Source organism: Chenopodium album, chromosome 26, assembly GCF_948465745.1.
Source record: "Chenopodium album chromosome 26, dcCheAlbu1.1, whole genome shotgun sequence".
Lineage (NCBI taxonomy): Eukaryota > Viridiplantae > Streptophyta > Magnoliopsida > Caryophyllales > Amaranthaceae > Chenopodium > Chenopodium album.
The window spans coordinates 3296132-3315781 of record NC_137859.1 but is presented as its reverse complement, the minus strand read 5'-3'; the positions used below and the strand labels follow the sequence as shown (position 1 = coordinate 3315781).

At 36.3% G+C, this 19650-nt stretch overlaps 3 protein-coding genes and 3 non-coding genes across 8 annotated transcripts; 5 read left to right on the top strand and 1 right to left on the bottom strand.

Moving 5' to 3' along the window:
- The first annotated feature begins 556 nt into the window (after positions 1-556).
- Positions 557-1194, top strand: LOC145617893 (uncharacterized). The gene has a single exon (XM_081672651.1). It carries the CDS (start codon positions 700-702, stop codon positions 1006-1008), a length of 309 nt encoding a protein of 102 aa, XP_081528777.1. The 5' UTR covers positions 557-699; the 3' UTR covers positions 1009-1194.
- A 2283-nt stretch (positions 1195-3477) lies between these two features.
- On the bottom strand, positions 3478-5100 carry LOC145618307 (josephin-like protein). Of its 2 annotated transcripts, none has more exons than XM_081673082.1 (2): positions 4666-5100; positions 3478-4523 (listed from the first exon to the last, which is right to left on the bottom strand). In XM_081673082.1, the coding sequence occupies exons 1-2, from the start codon at positions 4750-4752 to the stop codon at positions 4047-4049; spliced, it is 564 nt and encodes a 187-aa protein (XP_081529208.1). In that variant the 5' UTR covers positions 4753-5100; the 3' UTR covers positions 3478-4046. The 2 variants fall into 2 exon arrangements, with proteins under 2 accessions (XP_081529208.1, XP_081529209.1); XM_081673083.1 differs by having other exon boundaries at positions 3478-4506.
- A 5447-nt stretch (positions 5101-10547) lies between these two features.
- LOC145617393 (large ribosomal subunit protein uL4c-like) lies at positions 10548-13164 on the top strand. Of its 2 annotated transcripts, none has more exons than XM_081672092.1 (2): positions 10548-11505; positions 12946-13164. In XM_081672092.1, exons 1-2 carry the CDS (start codon positions 10644-10646, stop codon positions 12969-12971), a joined length of 888 nt encoding a protein of 295 aa, XP_081528218.1. In that variant the 5' UTR covers positions 10548-10643; the 3' UTR covers positions 12972-13164. The 2 variants fall into 2 exon arrangements, with proteins under 2 accessions (XP_081528218.1, XP_081528216.1); XM_081672090.1 differs by having other exon boundaries at positions 12943-13164.
- Positions 13165-13875: 711 nt separating this feature from the next.
- TRNAL-UAG (transfer RNA leucine (anticodon UAG)) lies at positions 13876-13955 on the top strand. The gene has a single exon. It is a non-coding gene; the product is annotated as a tRNA-Leu (tRNA).
- A 75-nt stretch (positions 13956-14030) lies between these two features.
- Positions 14031-14102, top strand: TRNAP-UGG (transfer RNA proline (anticodon UGG)). Its single transcript has one exon. It is a non-coding gene; the product is annotated as a tRNA-Pro (tRNA).
- Positions 14103-14199: 97 nt separating this feature from the next.
- TRNAP-AGG (transfer RNA proline (anticodon AGG)) lies at positions 14200-14271 on the top strand. The gene has a single exon. It is a non-coding gene; the product is annotated as a tRNA-Pro (tRNA).
- The last annotated feature ends 5379 nt before the right edge of the window (positions 14272-19650 follow it).

Sequence of the window (19650 nt, the reverse complement as noted above, 5' to 3'; positions counted from 1 at the left end):
AACTTTGGAATATTTTATCTCTTAAATAATACCCCGAAGTTGCAACTGAAAAAAAAAATTAGAGGTAGCATATTAGATGGTTGTGAGTATTGCAATGTGGTACTCCTCCTAAGGACTCTTGATCCTTGCGCTTGAATTACATGCAAAACTATGAACACACTGGAATATTACCTCATTTTATACGGCATACTGAACTTTTAAATGGTACTCCGTATGTAATTCATTGAAGGTAAATATTTTCAATAAGAAGACTATGGGCCTATGGCACACAAGTACATGAGTACATGACACAGCAAATTGAGATGACTAAAAACTTTTGGGCAGGAAATTGTAATATTGATAAGAGGATGGGCCAAAAGCAGCCACGTGTCAAGCACACGACCATACTCAAGGAAGATGATTTATCATAATTCTCTTGGGAAATTTCACAAATAAAATTCAAAAAAATAAAAAAAATAATAAAAAATAAATAAATAAATTAAAGATAAGATTTATAAGACCCTTGTGGAAAACCCGTGGTGGAAACACTCCAATAACAAATTCCAAATTAAAGAAAAAAAATCAAAGGCCTGAAAATTTCACACCCTCCAAGTTGCATATATTATCCTAAGCCTTTGCCACAATAAAACTGTTGGTCTAAGAGCATTTCTTCCCTTAAACCTCCATCACTTAACCAAACTACAACCCAAGAAGAAGATAATGGCATCATTGCCCTCCGTATTCGGAGCAGCCGCCAGCACGAGAGTAGTCAGAGTGTCAGCAGCCAAAGGCGCGGTAGAAACCAAGGAAGAAAAGAGCTTTGTGGACTGGCTTCTAGGCAAAGTAACAAAGGAAGATCAATTCTATGAGACTGACCCAATTCTTAAGAAGGTTGAGGAGAAATCGGGTGGCACCACTAATGGAAGGAAGGGCACGGTTTCAATGAAGGGCACGGTATCAGTGCAGAGCAAGAAGAAGACTGATGGTAATGGAGGTGTCTTTGGTGGTCTATTTGCCAAGAAGGACTAGTTGATCATACATCACACACTTCACTTTTCAGTTTCCTGCAGTGTTTTATTTAATATATTATTGGATGATTTGAGTTCTGTTAATGTTTTAATCCCATTGTTATCATTCAATCTTCATTTACTACCCTTGGATATGCTTTAGAATATACTCGAAATGTATATATATCTGCCCTCTATTGTTTTTTTTTATCACATTAATCTTCAATTGCATTTGTCATGCTCATTCTTGTAGATAATGGTCTAAATCATACTACTAAGTTTCCAAGGTGATCCAGCCTTGAAGGGTCACTTTCCGAGGCATTGGATAGCTTGTCCAATCTCGGTGATGTGCTTTGGTTTCCTATAATCTAAGAACAATGGTGATACAAATCACCCATCCCAGGGAACAGGGGAAGTGGGAAGGAGTTCCTCTGTAAGATGGAGTTGTTTTAATTTGCGCAACTATTTTACAGAGAATGGCATTATGCATAATTTCAAACTACACACAAAGATCAACCACCATTAATCTTTTCTAAAGAACATTTTGTAACTGTTAATAAAGTCTGATTTCGTGAATCAGACTGCTGTTCTAAGGGTCTGGGAGACACAACACAGTTTTAAAGCAAGACACACAATTGATTGGCCATGATTTTGTAAGAAACACCTAACTGATTGTCCATGATTAACACAGAATGAGACTGCTTAGTGTGAGAAGTGTCAGCTATTCTTGCTCCAGATCACTGAATTTTGCGAATAAAGTGTCAAAAAAAAAAAAAAAAAAGGTTCACAGAAAAATCTAAAGCCTGGTGTGCATAATTTGGGAGAGAGCTCAGAGAAGTGATTAATAAAAATATCAAAAGTCCCCAACATAACAATAATTCAGGCATAAATTGTGGTTACAGGAGAATTTCAGATGCAACAAAATAAGAAGGTGTGGGGGATGAGAAAAGGCAGAACGATGGCTCTGTGAAAGTCGGGGAGAAAAAAGGGGGGAGGGAGGTCTGAACAGCATACTGATGAAACCATTTCCAGAATTTTGGATCTCTGAAGAATTCTGGCACTATTCCTTCTCAACTGCAACCAGCAATCAGCATTCATGTTAAATAACTAGATACTACAGCTCCGATCAATACTTTTTGATGGGGGAGATGGAGAACATGACTTAATATAATCGATGCAATCATCAATAGCTTCTCTTGAATGAGCTTCTATCACATCTATTGATTTTGTGCACCCTAGAGTTGATTTCTTAGACGAACAGGTTTTTTTATTGGTTACAATTCTAAAGGTATTTCTGATGCCTGTACCAAAACACTTCAAGAATTGCAAAGGTGAAAATGCATTCTTGATATTCTTCGAAAAGGGTGCCCCATGACCAGAAAGACTCTTACTTGAGTTCTGCCTCTTAATTATAAGATCATTTCCTACTTGTCTAGTGAAAGTTTGTGTTTGAGTATCACCTCTTGACATCTGAACAGAGCAACTTCTTAGAGAGAAACAAAGAGAGGGGAAGAAGTTTTAGGCAGGGAGAATTAACAAACGAATTGGCATAGGTGGATGGATAAAGTCAATAAAGCTCTCTGAAAAATTTACAGAAATATTTATAATTCAAAGTATAAAAAGTTTATTATAACATAATTGATATTAGCTGGCAGCTAATCAAAGAAGCAAATAATCACCAAAATGTAAACATAAATGGAAAAAATATCTTCAAACAGATATGATTCCTAAAATGAATAACTAAAGTTTGCAACAAATCACCTTTTTCTCCAAGTTTGCAAGATGGTAAGGAAATAAGAATGAAGCAATATGACCAGAATTTGTTATATACACCCGGGTGCACCGTACACCCAACTAATCTAAGGTTGGTTTTTGCTATTCATTTGATGATTAAATGAAAAACAATTATCAAAATGAGAGCAAAATATACATGGGTGTACGGTACACCCGATAGTATATAACAATCTCTCCAATATGACAGTCCAAGCCACTCAAGTTCCTTAGACAGTCCTCTACATCTCACTATAGTCCCCCATCCACATACACGTCACTCAAATTACCTATGTTCTCACCAAACACATATATCATGCAAGACTTATAAAAATGAGATGCACTGATGCAGATTTCCTTGAGGATGTATTTTCTCATTGTAAAAAGATAATTCCGTGTATGGAAACGACCTTCCACACAAAGTTATGGGAACACGAGGTTGAAAAATGTCCTGTGTTGTGTATAGACTGTCTAGGACTCTAGGAATCCTTTAATTAGTAAAGTCATATAAAAGAAGCAAAAGCAGCCCACTCTTTTATCTATTAATTACGGTGATATTATGATAACTATGCTATGAGGAAAACAAATGAACAAAACCTTAAAACAATTTTTAGTGAAAAGAAGCACAACCAAGAGGCAGATTGCTGATTTGCTGGTACAATTCAGCAGGCAAATATAAAGTATAAAGACTAGAACTATAAATGAACTCAGAGCAGAAGCCTTTTTGCACAATCATGAAATCTTATAATTTTCACCATTCACACTATAACAAACTATGCTAAAAGATTTCCTGTAAAAAAAACACATATACACCATAAACTATATATTCATGTAAAACTATACAATAACTTGCACTTGTGTTCTTCATGCAGCAATGTAGTACACCAACTATGGACAGTGAAGAAAGGAGAACAAAGCACTGACCAGCACGATGCAAATAGAGATGTATCACTGCTGAGACAATCTCTCGTATTAGAAGCTAGAAGTATGACGATCATGGTAGTTTTCAGCATCCAGCCTTCCAGGCTATCACCTACTTTGACAGAGCTCAGAACCAGACCTGAATCTTTTCATCAGACATTTCATTCACCAACTAGAAAAAAACCATAACATATGAACGTCATCCATTCTTTACCTCCTTCCTTAATCCCCTTGAAACAACAGAGCTCATGTATCACATAATAACCCAAGCATCCACCTTAGCTCCAAAAATCCCAAATAACTCGAAGCTGACCATCAATTGACCATGAATTCGACATCACAGATTCGAACAAAACAATCGCCACAAATTCAATCCTGTTGTTTACCATTCATAACAAGCAGAATTTCACCACCAGCAAGGATAACACTATCCAAGAACACCCTAACTTCATTGACATCCTCAAACGCGATAGGAGCCTTAAAATCACTATCCAAATTATACCAAACCCCATTAATCTTTTTCAAACTAACCCAATGCCTATTCTTCAAAAGCCCACCATACCTTTTCACAGGAATATTCAGCACAATCCCCATTAACCCATCATCTTCAGACCCATCAAGAACAGAAATTGAACTAGCCCCATTTCTCCGATCATGCCACACTATATTCTTACCTTTTCTTTCAATGGCAGCAATCAAAACATTAACATCATAATTCCCAGTAAACAAATTATGATGAGGCTTAAAAACAACAGAAATAGGGTTCCATTTTACTGGGGTGGGATCATCCAAATTGAGTTCTTCAGCAATTCCATCCAAATCTGTTCGGCTAAATGCATCTTTCTCCTAAAATTAATTCAAACCCCTAAATTAATTCACCAAGATTGAACTTCAAAGACACATCAAATTTTCATTTTTCAAGCAAAATTAATTTCTTAATTTGGAATGAACTACTGTGCCAAATCAAAGAAGGGGAAAGTGGGTTTACCTGAAAGAGATTGTTGAGGGCATGAAGGAGGCAAAACTGCAATCTTTGACGTTCATGGTAAATTCCCGAATTGATTTGCTCTTCCATAACGAACCCAGAACTTTAATTATTCATAGAAATGATCAGAATTGAAGGCTTCGAATCAAAATTACAAGCAATGTGGGCAGAAAATATATCATTGACATTGAGAAAATTGATCTAGTGGCAAAGACGTAATTAAGTGTATTTTTCTTTAACATTGTTCACAGCTGACTTTGCACCAAATCCACTAATTGAGGGATAATTTGTGATTGTTTTTCATTTTCACTTATGTATTGTTTTAAAAAAAAAAAAAAAAAAAAAAAAAACAAGAAACAAAAAATAAGAAATCGTAAAATGTGTTTCCACATTTCTGTTCTCAGTTTTCAAATTTATCATGTTTTCAGTAACTTTTACAAATTCCTTACTCCCTCCGTGGTTTTATGAGTGTTACAGTTTGACCGGCACATAGTTTTAGTCAATTTAATAGACTTAAATAAAATAAAAGATAAGTGGGGTAGTTGGAGCATTATAAATTTGTAAAAGAAAGATAGTAGGGTTAATAGGACCATGAGAGAAGAGAGATATAATATTTTAATGTAGATTTTTGCCAAAAAAGGATCGGAAGTGCATGTTCACAGGTCATGCACGACCGTGCATAAGGTGGCACGTCCATGCAAGAGGATGCACGTCCGTGCCGAACCTTGGCACGTCCGTGCAGACCTGCAGTCGAGCCGATTCTTATTTTCTCCGTCCTTTTTTATTTGGGGGTCATATAAATACCTCCCTTGAGCTCATTTGTACGGATCTTCTTCTCTCCTAACTCCCCTAGGCTTATTCTCATAGTTAGTGCATAGTTTTCCTCTTCCTTAGTAAAGATCTTCAAAACTAAATCATTTGTAAGAATCAATTGAAGTTTGTTCTATCAATTTCAACAATTTCTCAAACCTTGAAGCATCAATTCTAGTAATCTCTTTCTTCAATTCTTTATCTTTTGCTAATTTTCTGATTTATATGTTTTAATTGCTTTATCTTATTTCTAATTCTTGTTAATTGTTCTTGCATGTTCAATCCATCCTTGTTTTTTCTCTCTCCTAGTTTAATTGAACTCATGAAAACCCTAGATAGAGTAATTTCCACCATGTTTAGTGAGTAGTACCTTAGTTAAGGGTTAGATTTATATGATCCTCTACTTATAGTAGACTTGTCTTAGGTTGGTTTAGGTAGAAATATTGTTTCACCAACTTGAATCTGAACTACAATTCAGATCAAGTCTTACCGAAATCGGATTTCCTTTTCGTGCCATATATGCTTAGGCTTTACTTTTTCCCTCTTTTCTTCTCGGTTCAATATTTTTTTTAAAGGCCTTTGTCTCGAAAACTCTTCAAATCGACTCCTTGAACAGCTCCAAAGGGCTTGCATATAATATACAGAAATTAAAGAAAATTCAGCTCAAATAAAGTTGTTATGTGCAAATATATATGGCCAAATATTCTCAATCAATCATGTCAAATATCAAGTTCACTCGATGGAACAACAATCACAAACACAATTAATTTAAATAGATATGACACAACTAATTGTAAACAGCAACAAAACCTAATCATAGATAATAACCCACTAAAATGATAAACAATGATAAATGTACAAGGACAGTTAAAAGCTAGTTTTACCCTTCCTATTCGACCTTTCACGGCCATCAATAGGATTACATAGCATAAAACCCTTTTTAACTTGTAATCCACGCATGAAACTAACGTACAATTTCAATACAATTAGGTAGTTCAAAGTGGATAAAATTAAAAGTATATTTAGATTATATTATATATAACTATAGATATGTCTTCACATGAAGTTTACATTTGAATTTTTTATCCTGTATTTTGCATAAAATACCTCGAGCTCCCAGAAACTCTCATTACAAAGATCTCCAGACCTTTGAAAGAAAAGAGGATATACAAAGTTAAATTGGATTTTTTTTTTAGCAAATAGTTGTTGCCTCCTACTAAACGTTCACTCTTATTTTCCATTAACATAATTTCCAATGCTTCCTTAACTAGTGGTGAATCTAATATTTTTTATTAATGGGTTCAACTAAAATAATTTGTTAATATAATTATTTTTAAATTAACAAATTACATAAAACTAATTTGTAAATTTTTATAAAAGAAATAAGTGGGACAATTGACATCATTACATTGAATTTAGATTCGTCACTGCATCAACATTTTCGAAACTAGTCAACCGAAACTATTAGACTTATTGTGCTTATAAGACGTATCCCTTGGAACACTTGACATTTAACAAATCTCATGGCATACATGGAGATTTTCTCAGTCTCTGTTTGTTTCTATGGTGTTAATGGTTGTGAAGACCTTAATGGAAAGATTAAAGCTTGCGATGAAGAGGAAGATTTTGTTCTTTTTTACGGAGCCTTGGGGTATCACAATTCCCACGAGACCGTAAATTTAACAGGCCCTAGACGTTGCTATTGCGGTGATCATTTGTCTATTCACGTCAACCTCAAGGATAGTGAGAGTCGTGAGATCAGTAGGGGATGTGTGGGATATGATTTCAACAACGCGCAATTATTTTATAATATGCGCATGTGCTCAACTATCCGGGAAAAACATGGTTTTGCAGCTCTTCACTACATTAGAGCTTATTATGGTTTGTGATAATGTAAATTATCAAGTTTATGGGAGGATTAATACAAGCTACAACAGCTACAAATACTCAACGCACTATCAAAAGAAGTACTATCAAAGTAGTCTTTTTAGAAAGGACATGAAGGAAGCTGTAAATCTTGGTGAAATACCATTGACAAAGTCAGTGGTTGCTGTTTTACTTAATGGCAACACGTCTCTTGTTGTTTCTGCTAAACTGCATGTGCTCGTTGATGGAAACTGTATCGAGACTCTAAAATACAAGCAAGCATTTAGCCCTCCATCTTTAAAAACAACACAACCTATAACAACAGGCGACTCATTTAAGAGTAAACACTTTCCTTTTCAAGCATTTGTCAAGTGGACGAGCCTCAATCTCTAGCTTTTAGTTTTTTTTTTTTTTTAAAAAAAAAATTCTATGTTATTGCTTAAGTTTGATGTTAAGTGGATAGTTATTTGGAAAACAGTGATAAGACGATTGCTTTTTTTTTTTCTTTTATGAATTCTGTATTTATTGTTTTTTCTCCATTTTTAATTTTTTAGCTAATATAGTCATCGAATTATCTTGCTTTTCGTGCTAAAATGTGTTTTTCTGCTTTAATAACCAACCTAGCTGATTAAATTTGATCTTCTTCTCTGCTGCTTGATAGTTGTATTATTATTTTTTTTTATAAGTATTTCCTTGTCTTTCTGAGTGATGGAAAGAGGGAATTTTGGACTTGTTTTTTTAGAATTTCCAAGGGTGTTGGCTTTGTGAATTTATTTTGGTTAGTTGTTGAAGAAGTAGGTTTCTGAGTTGATGGATAAGAATAGGTGGAAGAGAGGTATGCTTGATAGTCTCTTTTCAGAGTGTATATGCAGAATCCTATTATGTGGTATGCTACTATGGGTCACTGGTCTTGTTATCATTCTAAGAATATGAGAAAGCCAATGCTGCTTCTGTTGCTGTATGTCACTATCCTTGATGTGACTTTACATTCTTGGCAGCCTCCCCTTTTGGGAAATTATAAGGTGAATTCAAATGCTGCAATCTTTGATAATGGAAGTATTGGATTGGGAGGCATTATGAGGGATAGTGTGGGCGTGTGGCTGTGTGGGGGACCCTATGGCTGCTACTTGTGCGATTATGCAGGGGAATGGTGATGTGGGGGAGTTGCTGAAGCGTTGGCTACTAGGCACGCAATCAACATTGCTGTGGAGGCTGGCCTTGCGAGGATTGAGCTCGATACTGGTTCAAGCATCTTGATAATGGAACGAAGGAAGCCAACACTTTGGTCTTAGGGCCTGTTCTCATTGACTGAACTTAACTGAATTGAACTGAGCTAAGCTGAACTGAACTGAACTGAAATGATAATTTTATAAGAGAAGGAAATTAGGAGCTGAGCTGAACTGAACTGAGCTGAGCTGAACTGAACTGAATTTCAACGTATGAGAACAGGCCCTTGTTATTTGTGATATTCTGGAAATAGCTAAGAAATGTAATTTTATCAAGTTTTTATACATAGGCTGAAGGGGTAATAAGGTAGTCTATTGCCTTGCTCCTTAGTAAACTTTTGGGAGAGAGTAATATTCTCTGATTTCTGGCAAAGAAAAAAAGTTGTTCAAGAAGCAAAAATGTGGTTCATACTTCATATTATATCTTAGTAACATTCTTTCATGTTTGTGGATTTTGGAGGACATCATTTGATAGTGCAATTAATATTTTATGTTTGCTTAAGGTTGGCCAATTGACCAATTTGCTAATTAAAAAAAAAAAAACCAAAAGAACTCATGTGACAAATTGGTTAAAAAAATAAAATTGCTCATGCAGCATTTAAGTAAATAAAAATAACTCTAACGTCATTTAGGCCAATAAACTGACTTGACAGAAGTAAACACGTGTAAATGTGTAATCACACTTATGTGCTGAAATTATTTATTTATTTTTAGTTTTTTTTTTCACCCTTTTAACTTTAACTCTCAACTCACCTTGTTCATCTTCCAAAATACACCCTCCATTTTTAAATACTCGCTTCATTTCTCTTGGACACGCATGCCGATGCTAATCTTTTATCACTAGTATCTTTAATTATCAATAAGTATAAATTCTAATAATTGAAAACTAATAATATATTCATTGAGATGATTCCAACAAGTACCCACAAGACTATATTTTTTCTTATGTATAAATCACAAACATTAGTCAAAGTAGGATAAATGAATAGTGCAAAAATAAAAATGAAGCAAGTATTTAAAGACGGAGGGAGTAATACTCCTAGAAAAAAAAAAAAAAACTCTTTTCTTTAATGGCCTTGCCTTTTTCCCTCAATTCAGTATGGCCTGTTCACTTCAGCTTATTTTCAGTTCAGTTCAATTCAGTTCAGCTCCAATCAGTTCAATTCAGTTCAACTCCTAATTTTCTTCTCTCAATAAATATTCATTTTCAGCTCTATTCAGTTCAGTTCCAATCAATTCAGTTCGGTAAATGTCGACAGACCCTAACTCCGTCGCCTTTGCCTCAGCTAGTTTAGGTGGCTAGTGAACCTAAACCCTCTTCGTGTCAGCAAAAATGACTTAGCCAGTTTTGTCTCTCGCCACAACTCCCATCCTTACCCACCCTTCATCTGTTAGTGAAGCATCAGTGTTTAGTTTCACAGTCACATAAGAAATTGAACAAGTGTTTAAGATAGATTAAAATTTTCAATTGTTACAATTTATATTTATTGATAATTAAAAAATTTATTGATTAAATATTAGTATCGACTTGCGTGTTCAGAAAAATTAAACAAAGTATTTAAAAACGGAGGATACATTATCGAAAGTGTAAAAAAAAAAAAAAAAAAAAAAAACTATCGAAGCTTTATTTTTCTTATTTTTTTATTTAGTACTCCCTCCGTCCCAAAAAGAACGACCCATTTGGCCAAAACTTTGTCCCAAAAGGAATGACCCATTTGCATTAAAACACCCACCAATTTGCTACAATATTTGTGCAAAATTAGCTTCTCCATATAAAAATTTGATTTTTCATGTTATTTTATTACTTTCTCTTTCTATTTTTTTACAAACCCCATGTAAATTTATCTTTCTACTTTTACTTCTTTTTGCTTAACTTCCTTAATACCCGCGTAATCCACCCAAATGGGTCATTCTTTTTGGGACGAAGGGAGGGAGTAGTATTTATTTATTTTTTTAAAATAAATCAGTAGCAGTCTAGTACGCTGTACGCCTACTCCATCTCTCTCTATTCTCTTGTCCAACGGATAAGCATAACCACCATTTCTCATCCCCTCAAAAAACCTTACTCTTCCTTCATCAATGGCGACTTCAACAACTTCATCCTCTCTATCTCTCTCCTTCTTCTCTTCATCCCTTTTCTCCACTAAATCCCACCATTTTTCTTCCAAACCCATTCTCAAACTCCCCTCCTTTTCCCCTTCCCAAACCCCACTTTCTCTCTCCATCAAATCCGAGCTCACTCCTCTTCCAATCCTCAATTTCTCCGGCGAAAAAGTCGGCGAAACGTTTCTCAACCTCAAAACCGCCCCATCCGAAACGGCCCGTGCCGTCGTTCACCGTGGTCTAATTACCCAACTCCAGAACAAACGACGTGGGACCGCCTCTACTCTCACACGTGCGGAAGTTCGTGGTGGTGGTCGGAAACCCTACCCACAAAAGAAAACGGGTCGGGCCCGACGTGGGTCACAGAGGTCTCCTCTCAGGCCCGGTGGTGGGGTTGTGTTTGGGCCGAAGCCCAGAGATTGGTCCATTAAGATGAACAAGAAGGAGAAGAGGCTTGCGCTTTCGACCGCCATTGCTAGTGCTGCTGAGAACTCGATTGTTGTGGAAGAATTTGCGGAGAATTTCGGGAAGCCTAAAACTAAGGATTTTATTGCGGCAATGCAGAGGTGGGGGCTTGACCCAGCTGAGAAATCGATGTTTTTTTTGACGGAATTGGAAGAAAATGTGGAGAAATCTGGGAGGAATATTAGGACTTTGAAGTTGTTGACTCCAAGAAGTTTGAATTTGTTTGATGTTTTGAATGCTGAGAAGCTGGTTTTTACTAAAGGGGCTGTGGATTATTTGAATCAAATGTATGGGGTTGATTCTGTGGATGATGAAGACGATGAGGATGAGGAAGAGGAAGGAGAAGATGTTGGTGAGGGTGAGGGTGAGGAAGGTAATGATTGATTATAATCTTGTGCTTTGTTTTTTAGTTTTTGAGTGTTGATGTAAACATGATTTGTGGATTAAGTGGCAGTTGGTAGTATAAATTATCTTATGTTTTGATTACATTGATTTTATAATGTGGCAATCCAGGTTGAATTGGTATGGTAGAATGGCTTGTGTTTTGAAATTACATAAAAAATGGTGAAATATGACTCGATTTTGAAACTAAAGAGTGATTAATGGTATATTTTGCAGTTGCATTATTTATTAGCTGTGTTGTCTGTTAGATTATGGTATGAGCTTGCTGGTTAATGTATTTGGAAACTTGATGTGTATTAGAATACCAAATTACTCACAGTAGAAGGATCAGTAGATCACAGAGATAAGGAAGATTTTGGAGGTCTAATGTTGATATGATCACGTTGATATGTTTTAATTGTATATGTGTTGTTCTCGTGTTATGGAATTTTAGTGGGAAACTGTGGGTGTGTTTAGTGAGACAATGACTACTATTCAAAGATTGTATCATGCATTTGATGGTGTGAGCTTGGTATTTCAAAGTCGATTTTTAAGAGAGAACAGGGGAGGGGGGGGGGGGGGGTTGGGTGGGTGTGGGGGGCAGTGTCTTGATACAGTGGTGTGTTAGTTGGAATAAATCTTGGCTGAGTTTAAGTACAAGAATGATTAGTGCTCTTATAAGCCCTAGTGAGCCTCGACTTCTAATGGCTGTCATTAGTTAGCGACATTTCTGCATTAGTCAGCTAAACCTTAGTTTCCCTATCTGAATTTGAAGTACTTAATTACTTGTCTAAGGGCCATCGATTGTTCTGCCTGATAGATCATGGTCCTACTTATTTTATAAGCTCCCTTGATGGCTTCCTGATATAGGCTTCTGACACGATCATCTTCTGTATGCACATATTAAGCGAATTTATGTCAATGAGATGCATATAACAGTGGATTTAGTTCAATATTGGAATTTATTTTCTTGTTTACAAGTTTTAGAGAGCCTCCCTATTCTTTTTAGCATTGATGCAAGATACAACTTCAGGAAATAGGATCAAGAAACTATGAGCTTGCCTGCATTGTTAGATACCATCAGCCCCAAGAAGTCTAAGATTATAAGTGACTAAGTGAGGGTATTACAGATTGAACCCGTGGGATAATGGTTGTCTTGCGAGGTCTATGTCATTTGAGCTATATACTTTTTGAGGGTCGAGAGAAAATCTTCATGAAGTGGATTAATTCTTTAGAGATGGAACAGGCAGTTTACATTGTTTTTCTTTCTAAGCCTTTGATGTTCACTGATATGTATCATAGTGCTTAAGATTCACTTAAATCACTGGTCTTCCCTGTGGAGGACACTTCGCTTGTATATTTTAGTGTCTGTCTATTTGAGACTGAGTAAGGAGTAATTTTCTTACCTTGTTTTATTTTGGTGTTGTAGCAGATGGCACTCCTGAAGCTGCCGAGTAAACAGGCAAACTGAGAATTTTAGCTAAGAGGAATGTTAATCGTAGGGAGATCAGCAGACCCTGACTTAATACATGCTGCAAGTGCAAAGATTTTGGTACATGTGTTGTATTTGATGAGTTTTTAAATGAAATATTTATTCATTGTATTTAATGGTCATTCTGTAATGGAGATGTTTGTATGTTTTGCTTGTTCATATCCACGGGTAATTGTATACAATGTTCCTCTATATAAAATGCAGGGGAATTTAGTTTTGCTTGTCCATGAGACCATGATTGATGAATAGCAAAAACTTCTTTCAACATCAGGTTCAATCTTATTGAGTCTGTACCCAGAGTCTGATTAGCGATGGAATCAGAATTCAGAAGATTTACTACTGTAGGAAAGTAAAAGCCGAATATCAGGATTCGGTATTTTACTGGTGCATAGGGAGATTATTTTTTATCTGTTATCATTCATCCCTGATTTTGAGATTTTGAGGAGATTATATGAGGGGTGGTGACAAAAGCCTTAGTGCTTCTGATAGAGTGATATTAGACGACCATTCTTTCAGCATATTAACACTGATTCTTCCCCAGTTTTAGCCATGACCTATGATCACATCGACCAGACTTCTTAATTCAGGTGGTATAAGGTAAAAGATTGGACATTTGTTAGCTAGGCGGTAGAGGATGATTAACTTTAACGCTTACATAAATGACACTGTAAGAGGCCGCTGTTAACAGGCACTAGTCGAGTGTGTAAATATTATATCGGTGGGTAAAACCGTAAAAGGTTAGATATAGGGTGTACAAGTTTTGATACTCAAGATCAATTGCCGGAGTAGTTTGCACATGTTCTCTTATATGGCTATTGAAGTTTGAAAAATTGGTTTTATAATTAAATCAGTAGTGAATAGCATCATCAAGACGGTTTGGCCGAGTGGTCTAAGGCGCCAGATTTAGGCTCTGGTCCGAAAGGGCGTGGGTTCAAATCCCACAGCCGTCATTTTTTATTTTATTTTATTTTTAATTTCTTTAGTTAATTAAGAAATTATAAAATGAATTTAGCTTACCAAAGCCTGGGCATTTGGTCTAGTGGTATGATTCTCGCTTTGGGTGCGAGAGGTCCCGAGTTCGATTCTCGGAATGCCCCTTTGATCAATCTATAATTTTGTTTTAGTTTGAAGATGTATTGTACACCCCTGTATTTTACGATAAGAAACAGTAAACGGCAGTTGTGTAACATGAATGGGCATTTGGTCTAGTGGTATGATTCTCGCTTAGGGTGCGAGAGGTCCCGAGTTCAATTCTCGGAATGCCCCTTGCATAGTTGCATTTTTTTAAGAACCCCGCAAATGCCGCTTGCTCTCAGCTCCTTTGGAAATCACTCTTATGTTTTTAAATCTATTTTATTTCATTTATTTTTTAGGGTAATGGGGTGTTAAGCCAATTCTTATATGATCCATTACATTATTCGATTCAGCTACTTAGTAACACCCTTTTTTTTTTTTTTTTTTTTTTTTTGTGGAATCCAAATATGCGACTTGTCTTACTAGGGCTACCTTTGTAGACGACTTAAATACATGACGGGGTATTGTAAGTGGCTGAGTGGTCTTGCTGCCAATTCTTATGGGGTGTTAAGCCAATTCTTATATGATCCATTACATTATTCGATTCAGCTACTTAGTAACACCTTTTTTTTTTTTTTTTTTTTTTTTTTGTGGAATCCAAATATGCGACTTGTCTTACTAGGGCTACCTTTGTAGACGACTTAAATACATGACGGGGTATTGTAAGTGGCTGAGTGGTCTTGCTGCCATGATCCACTGAGATTCAACCATATGTCGCTTCGATTTATCCGCCCCCCCTATTCCCTAAAAACACCTATATTTTGGAAAACGAGGTTAGCGATGTATCTCGTATGCTAAAAAAGCTAAGTACGAGACTAAGACAAGTCACAAAGCCTAAGTGTTGGGATGTTGGATGGTAAAGGGGGCCGTGCGGGATGTGCACAACACATGTGCACCCAAGCACAAGTTGGTTCTGGGCACTAGTTACAACTCCCAAGGCCCTTAAGACATGATGATTAAAGATGAATGAGATGGTTTCGGGCACTGTGTAAATAACTCAACTTTCTCCCATGAACGATTTGCGTCAAGGGATTAGTTCGATGACTCCTAAGGCCTTTTGGGAACCCATGGAACTACTTGGATGCATAATCTTGTCGGGTGAAAAAATGATATACGGAAGCCAAATATGAAGGCTTGTATACACGAGATCGGAGCAATTTAGGAGGTGTCCGGACCCGGTGTTGGAAATTCACAGAACACTACGGGATGCATCACGGGGTTATATAATATTGTTTTGACCCATATATGACCATTATTCGACTACGTAAAGGCCCCGTGAAAGCTTATAGCCAATACAAGAGGCGTATACGAAAATAGTTAAATTGGATGCTTAATGGTAAATAGGATGGTTCCACCCACCCAAATGAACTCCTAGAAGGTATTAGGGTCCATTTTAATCATCACGGCAATTTTTATTTCTAGCCCTAAAAAAGTCAAAAATTGTCAAAATTGAAGGCTATTATCCATGTTTTTTGAGAAATTTTGGAGGTTTTGGGATCCGGTATCGGAAATTCTTGAGATGCTAGGGGATATATCTAGGGGTCATATAATGACGTTTGGAACTATATATGACCATTATATGTTGTCATAAATGTCTGTGGTATAACTTGATTTTATGAAATACGTGCAAGTTGTAATCGGGTAAAGTGACTATTTAAAGGCATATTGGATGGTTTTATCTACCCCAAATGGGATCCCAAGGGGTATTAGGGACCATGGTAAACATCACGTCAATTTTTATTTTCAGGCGTAAACAGGTCAAAAATACCAAAATTCAAGGCTATTATCCACGTTTTTTGAGGAATTTTAAAGGTTTCGGGATCCGATAACGGAAAGTCTTGAGATACTAGGGGATACATATCGGGGTTAAATAATGACGTTTGAAACCATGTATGACCATTATAAGTTGTCATAAATGTCCGTTGTGTAGCTTGATTTTATGAAATCCGTGCAAGTTGTAATCGGGTAATTTGATAGTTTAAAGGCATATTGGATGGTTTTATCTACCCAAATGGGATCCCGGGCGGTATTAGAGACCATGGTAAACATCACGCCAATTTTTTATTTCGGGCGAAAAAAGGGAAAAAGTTCCAAAATTGAAGGCTATTATCCATGTTTTTTGAGGAATTTTGGAGGTTTTGGAATCCGGTATTGGAAAGTCTTGAGATTCTAGGGGTTACATCTCGAGATCAAATAATGACGTTTGGAACCGTATATGACCATTATATGATGTCATATATGTCCATGGTGTAGCTTGATTTTATGAAATCCGTGCAAGTTGTAATTGTGTAATTTGACTGTTTAAAGGCATATTGGATGGTTTTATCTACTCAAATGGGATCCCGGGGAGGATTAGGGACCACGGTAAATATCACGACAATTTTTATTTTCGGGCAAAAAAGGTCAATAAACTCCAAAATTGAAGGTTATTCTCCACGTGTTTTGAGTAATTTTGGAGGTTTCGGGATCCGGTATCGGAAAGTCTTGAGATGCTAGGCGATACATCTCGGGGTCATATAATGACGTTTGGAACCATATATGACCATTATATGTTGTCATAAATGTCTGTGGTGTAGCTTGATTTTATGAAATCCGTGCAAGTTGTAATTGGGTAATTTGACTGTTTAAAGGCATATTGGATGGTTTTATTTACCAAATGGGATCCCAAAGGGTATTACGGACTGTGGTAAACATCACGACAATTTTTATTTCCGGGCGAATAAAAGTCAAAAAATTCCAAAATTGAAGGCTGTTATCCACTTTTTTGAGGAATTTCGGAGGTTTCTGGATCCGGTATCGGAAAGTGTTGAGGTGCTAGGGGATACATCTCGGGATCAAATAATGACATTTGGAACCATATATGACCATAATATGGTTTCATATATGTCCGTGGTATAGCTTGATTTTATGAAATCTGTGCAAGTTGTAATCGGGTAATTTGATAGTTTAAAGGCATATTGGATGGTTTTATCAACCTAAATGGGATCCCGGGGGGTATTAGAGACCATGGTAAACATCACGGCAATTTTTATTTCCGGGCGAAAAAAAGGCTAAAAATTCCAAAATTGAAGGCTTTATCCACGTTTTTTGAGGAATTTTGGAGGTTTTGGAATCCGGTATCGGAAAGTCTTGAGATTCTAGGGGATACATCTCGGGGTCAAATAATGACGTTTGAAACCATATATGACCATTATATGATGTCATATATGTTCATGGTGTAGCTTGATTTTATGAAATCCGTGCAAGTTGTAATTGTGAAATTTGATTGTTATAAGGCATATTGGATGGTTTTATCTACTCAAATAGGATCCCGGGGTGGATTAGGGACCACGGTAAACATCACGGTAATTTTTATTTTCGGGCGAAAAAAGGTCAATAAATTCCAAAATTGAAGGTTATTCTCCACGTTTTTTGAGGAATTTTGGAGGTTTCGGGATCCGGTATCGGAGAGTCTTGAGATGCTAGGGGATATATATCGGGGTCAAATAATGACATTTAGAAATATATATGACCATTATATGTTGTCATAAATCTCCGTGTTGTAGCTTGATTTTATGAAATCCGTGCAAGTTGTAATCAGGTAAATTGACTGTTTAAAGGCATATTGGATGGTTTTATCTACCCAAATGGAATCCCGGGGGTATTAGGGACCATGGTAAACATCACAACAATTTTTATTTCCGGGCGAAAAAAGGTCATAAAATTCCAACATTGAAGGCTATTATCCACGTTTTTTTGAGGAATTTTGGACGTTTCGGGATCCGATATCTGAAAGTCTTGAGATGCTAGATGATACATCTCTGGGTCAAAAAATGACGTTTGGAACTATATGACTAATATATGTTGTCATAAATGTACGTGATGTAGTTTGATTTTATGAAATCCGGGCAAGTTGTAATCGGTTAATTTTACTATTTAAAGGCATATTGGATAGTTTTGTCTACCCAAATGGGATCCCGGGGGGGATTAGGGATAAACATCACGGTAATTTTTATTTCCGGAAGAAAAAAAGTTCTTGAAATTCTAAAATTGAAGGCTATTATCCACGTTTTTTGAGGAATTTTGGAGGTTTCGGGATCTTGTATCGAAAAGTCTTGAGGTGATATGGGATATATCCCGGGGTCATATAATGACGTTTGGAACCATATATATATGACTAATATATATTTTCATAAATGTCCGTGGTGTAGCTTGATTTTATGAAATCCGTGCAAGTTGTAATCGGGTAATTTGATTGTTTAAAGACATATTGGATGGTTTTATCTACCCAAATGGGATCCTATGAGGTTTAGGGACCATGGTAATAATCACGATAATTTTTATTTTCGGAAGAAAAAAGGTCAAAAAATTCCAAAATTGAAGGCTTTTATCCACGTTTTTTGAGGAATTTTTGACGTTTTTGGATCCGGTATCGGAAAGTCTTGAGATTCTAGGGGATACATCTCAGGGTCATATAATGACGTTTGGAACCATATGTGATCATTATATGTTGTTATAAATGTCAGTGGTGTAGCTTGATTTTATGAAATCCGTGCAAGTTGTAATCGGGTAATTTGAATGTTTAAAGGCATATTGAATGGTTTTATTTACCCAAATAGGATCCCAGAGAGTATTAGGGACTATGGTGAACATCACAGCAATTTTGATTTCCAGGAGAAAAAAAATTCCAAAATTGAAGGCTATTATCCACGTTTTTTGAGTAATTTCTGAGGTTTCAGGATCTGGTATCGGAAAGTCTTGAGATATTAGGTGATACATTTAGGGGTCAAATAATGACGTTTGGAACCATATATGACCATTATAGGTGTCATATATGTCTGTGGTGTAGCTTGATTTTATGAAATTCGTGCAAGTGTAATCGGGTAATTTGACGGTCTAAAGGCTTATTGGATGGTTTTATCTACCCAAATGGGATCTCGGGGGGTTTTAGGAAACATGGTAAACATCACGGCATTTTTTATTTCCGGACGAAAAAAAGTCAAAAAATTCAAAAATTGAAGGCTATTATTCACGTTTTTTGAGGAATTTTGGAGGTTTCGGGATTCGATGTCGGAAAGTCTTGAGATGTAAGGGGATACATCTCGGGGTTATATAATGACATTTGGAACCATATATGACCATTATATGTTGTCATAAATGTCCGTTGTGTAGCTTGATTTTATGATATCCGTGCAATTTGTAATCGGGTAATTTGGCTGTTTAAAGGCATATTGGATGGTTTTATCTACCCAAATGGAATCCCAGGAGGTATTAGGAACCATGGTAATAATCATGACTATTTTTATTTCCGGGCGAAAAAGGTCAAAAAAATTCCAAAATTGAAGGCTATTATCCATGTTTTTTGAGGAATTTTGGACGTTTTGGGATCCGGTATCGGAAAGTCTTGAGATGTTAGGGGATACATCTTGTGGTCTTATAATGACGTTTGGAACCATATATATATGACCATTATATGTTGTCATAAATGTCTGTGGTGTAGCTTGATTTTATGAAATCCGTGCAAGTTGTAATCGGGTAATTTGACTGTTTAAAGGCATATTGGATGGTTTTATTTACTCAAATGGGATCCTT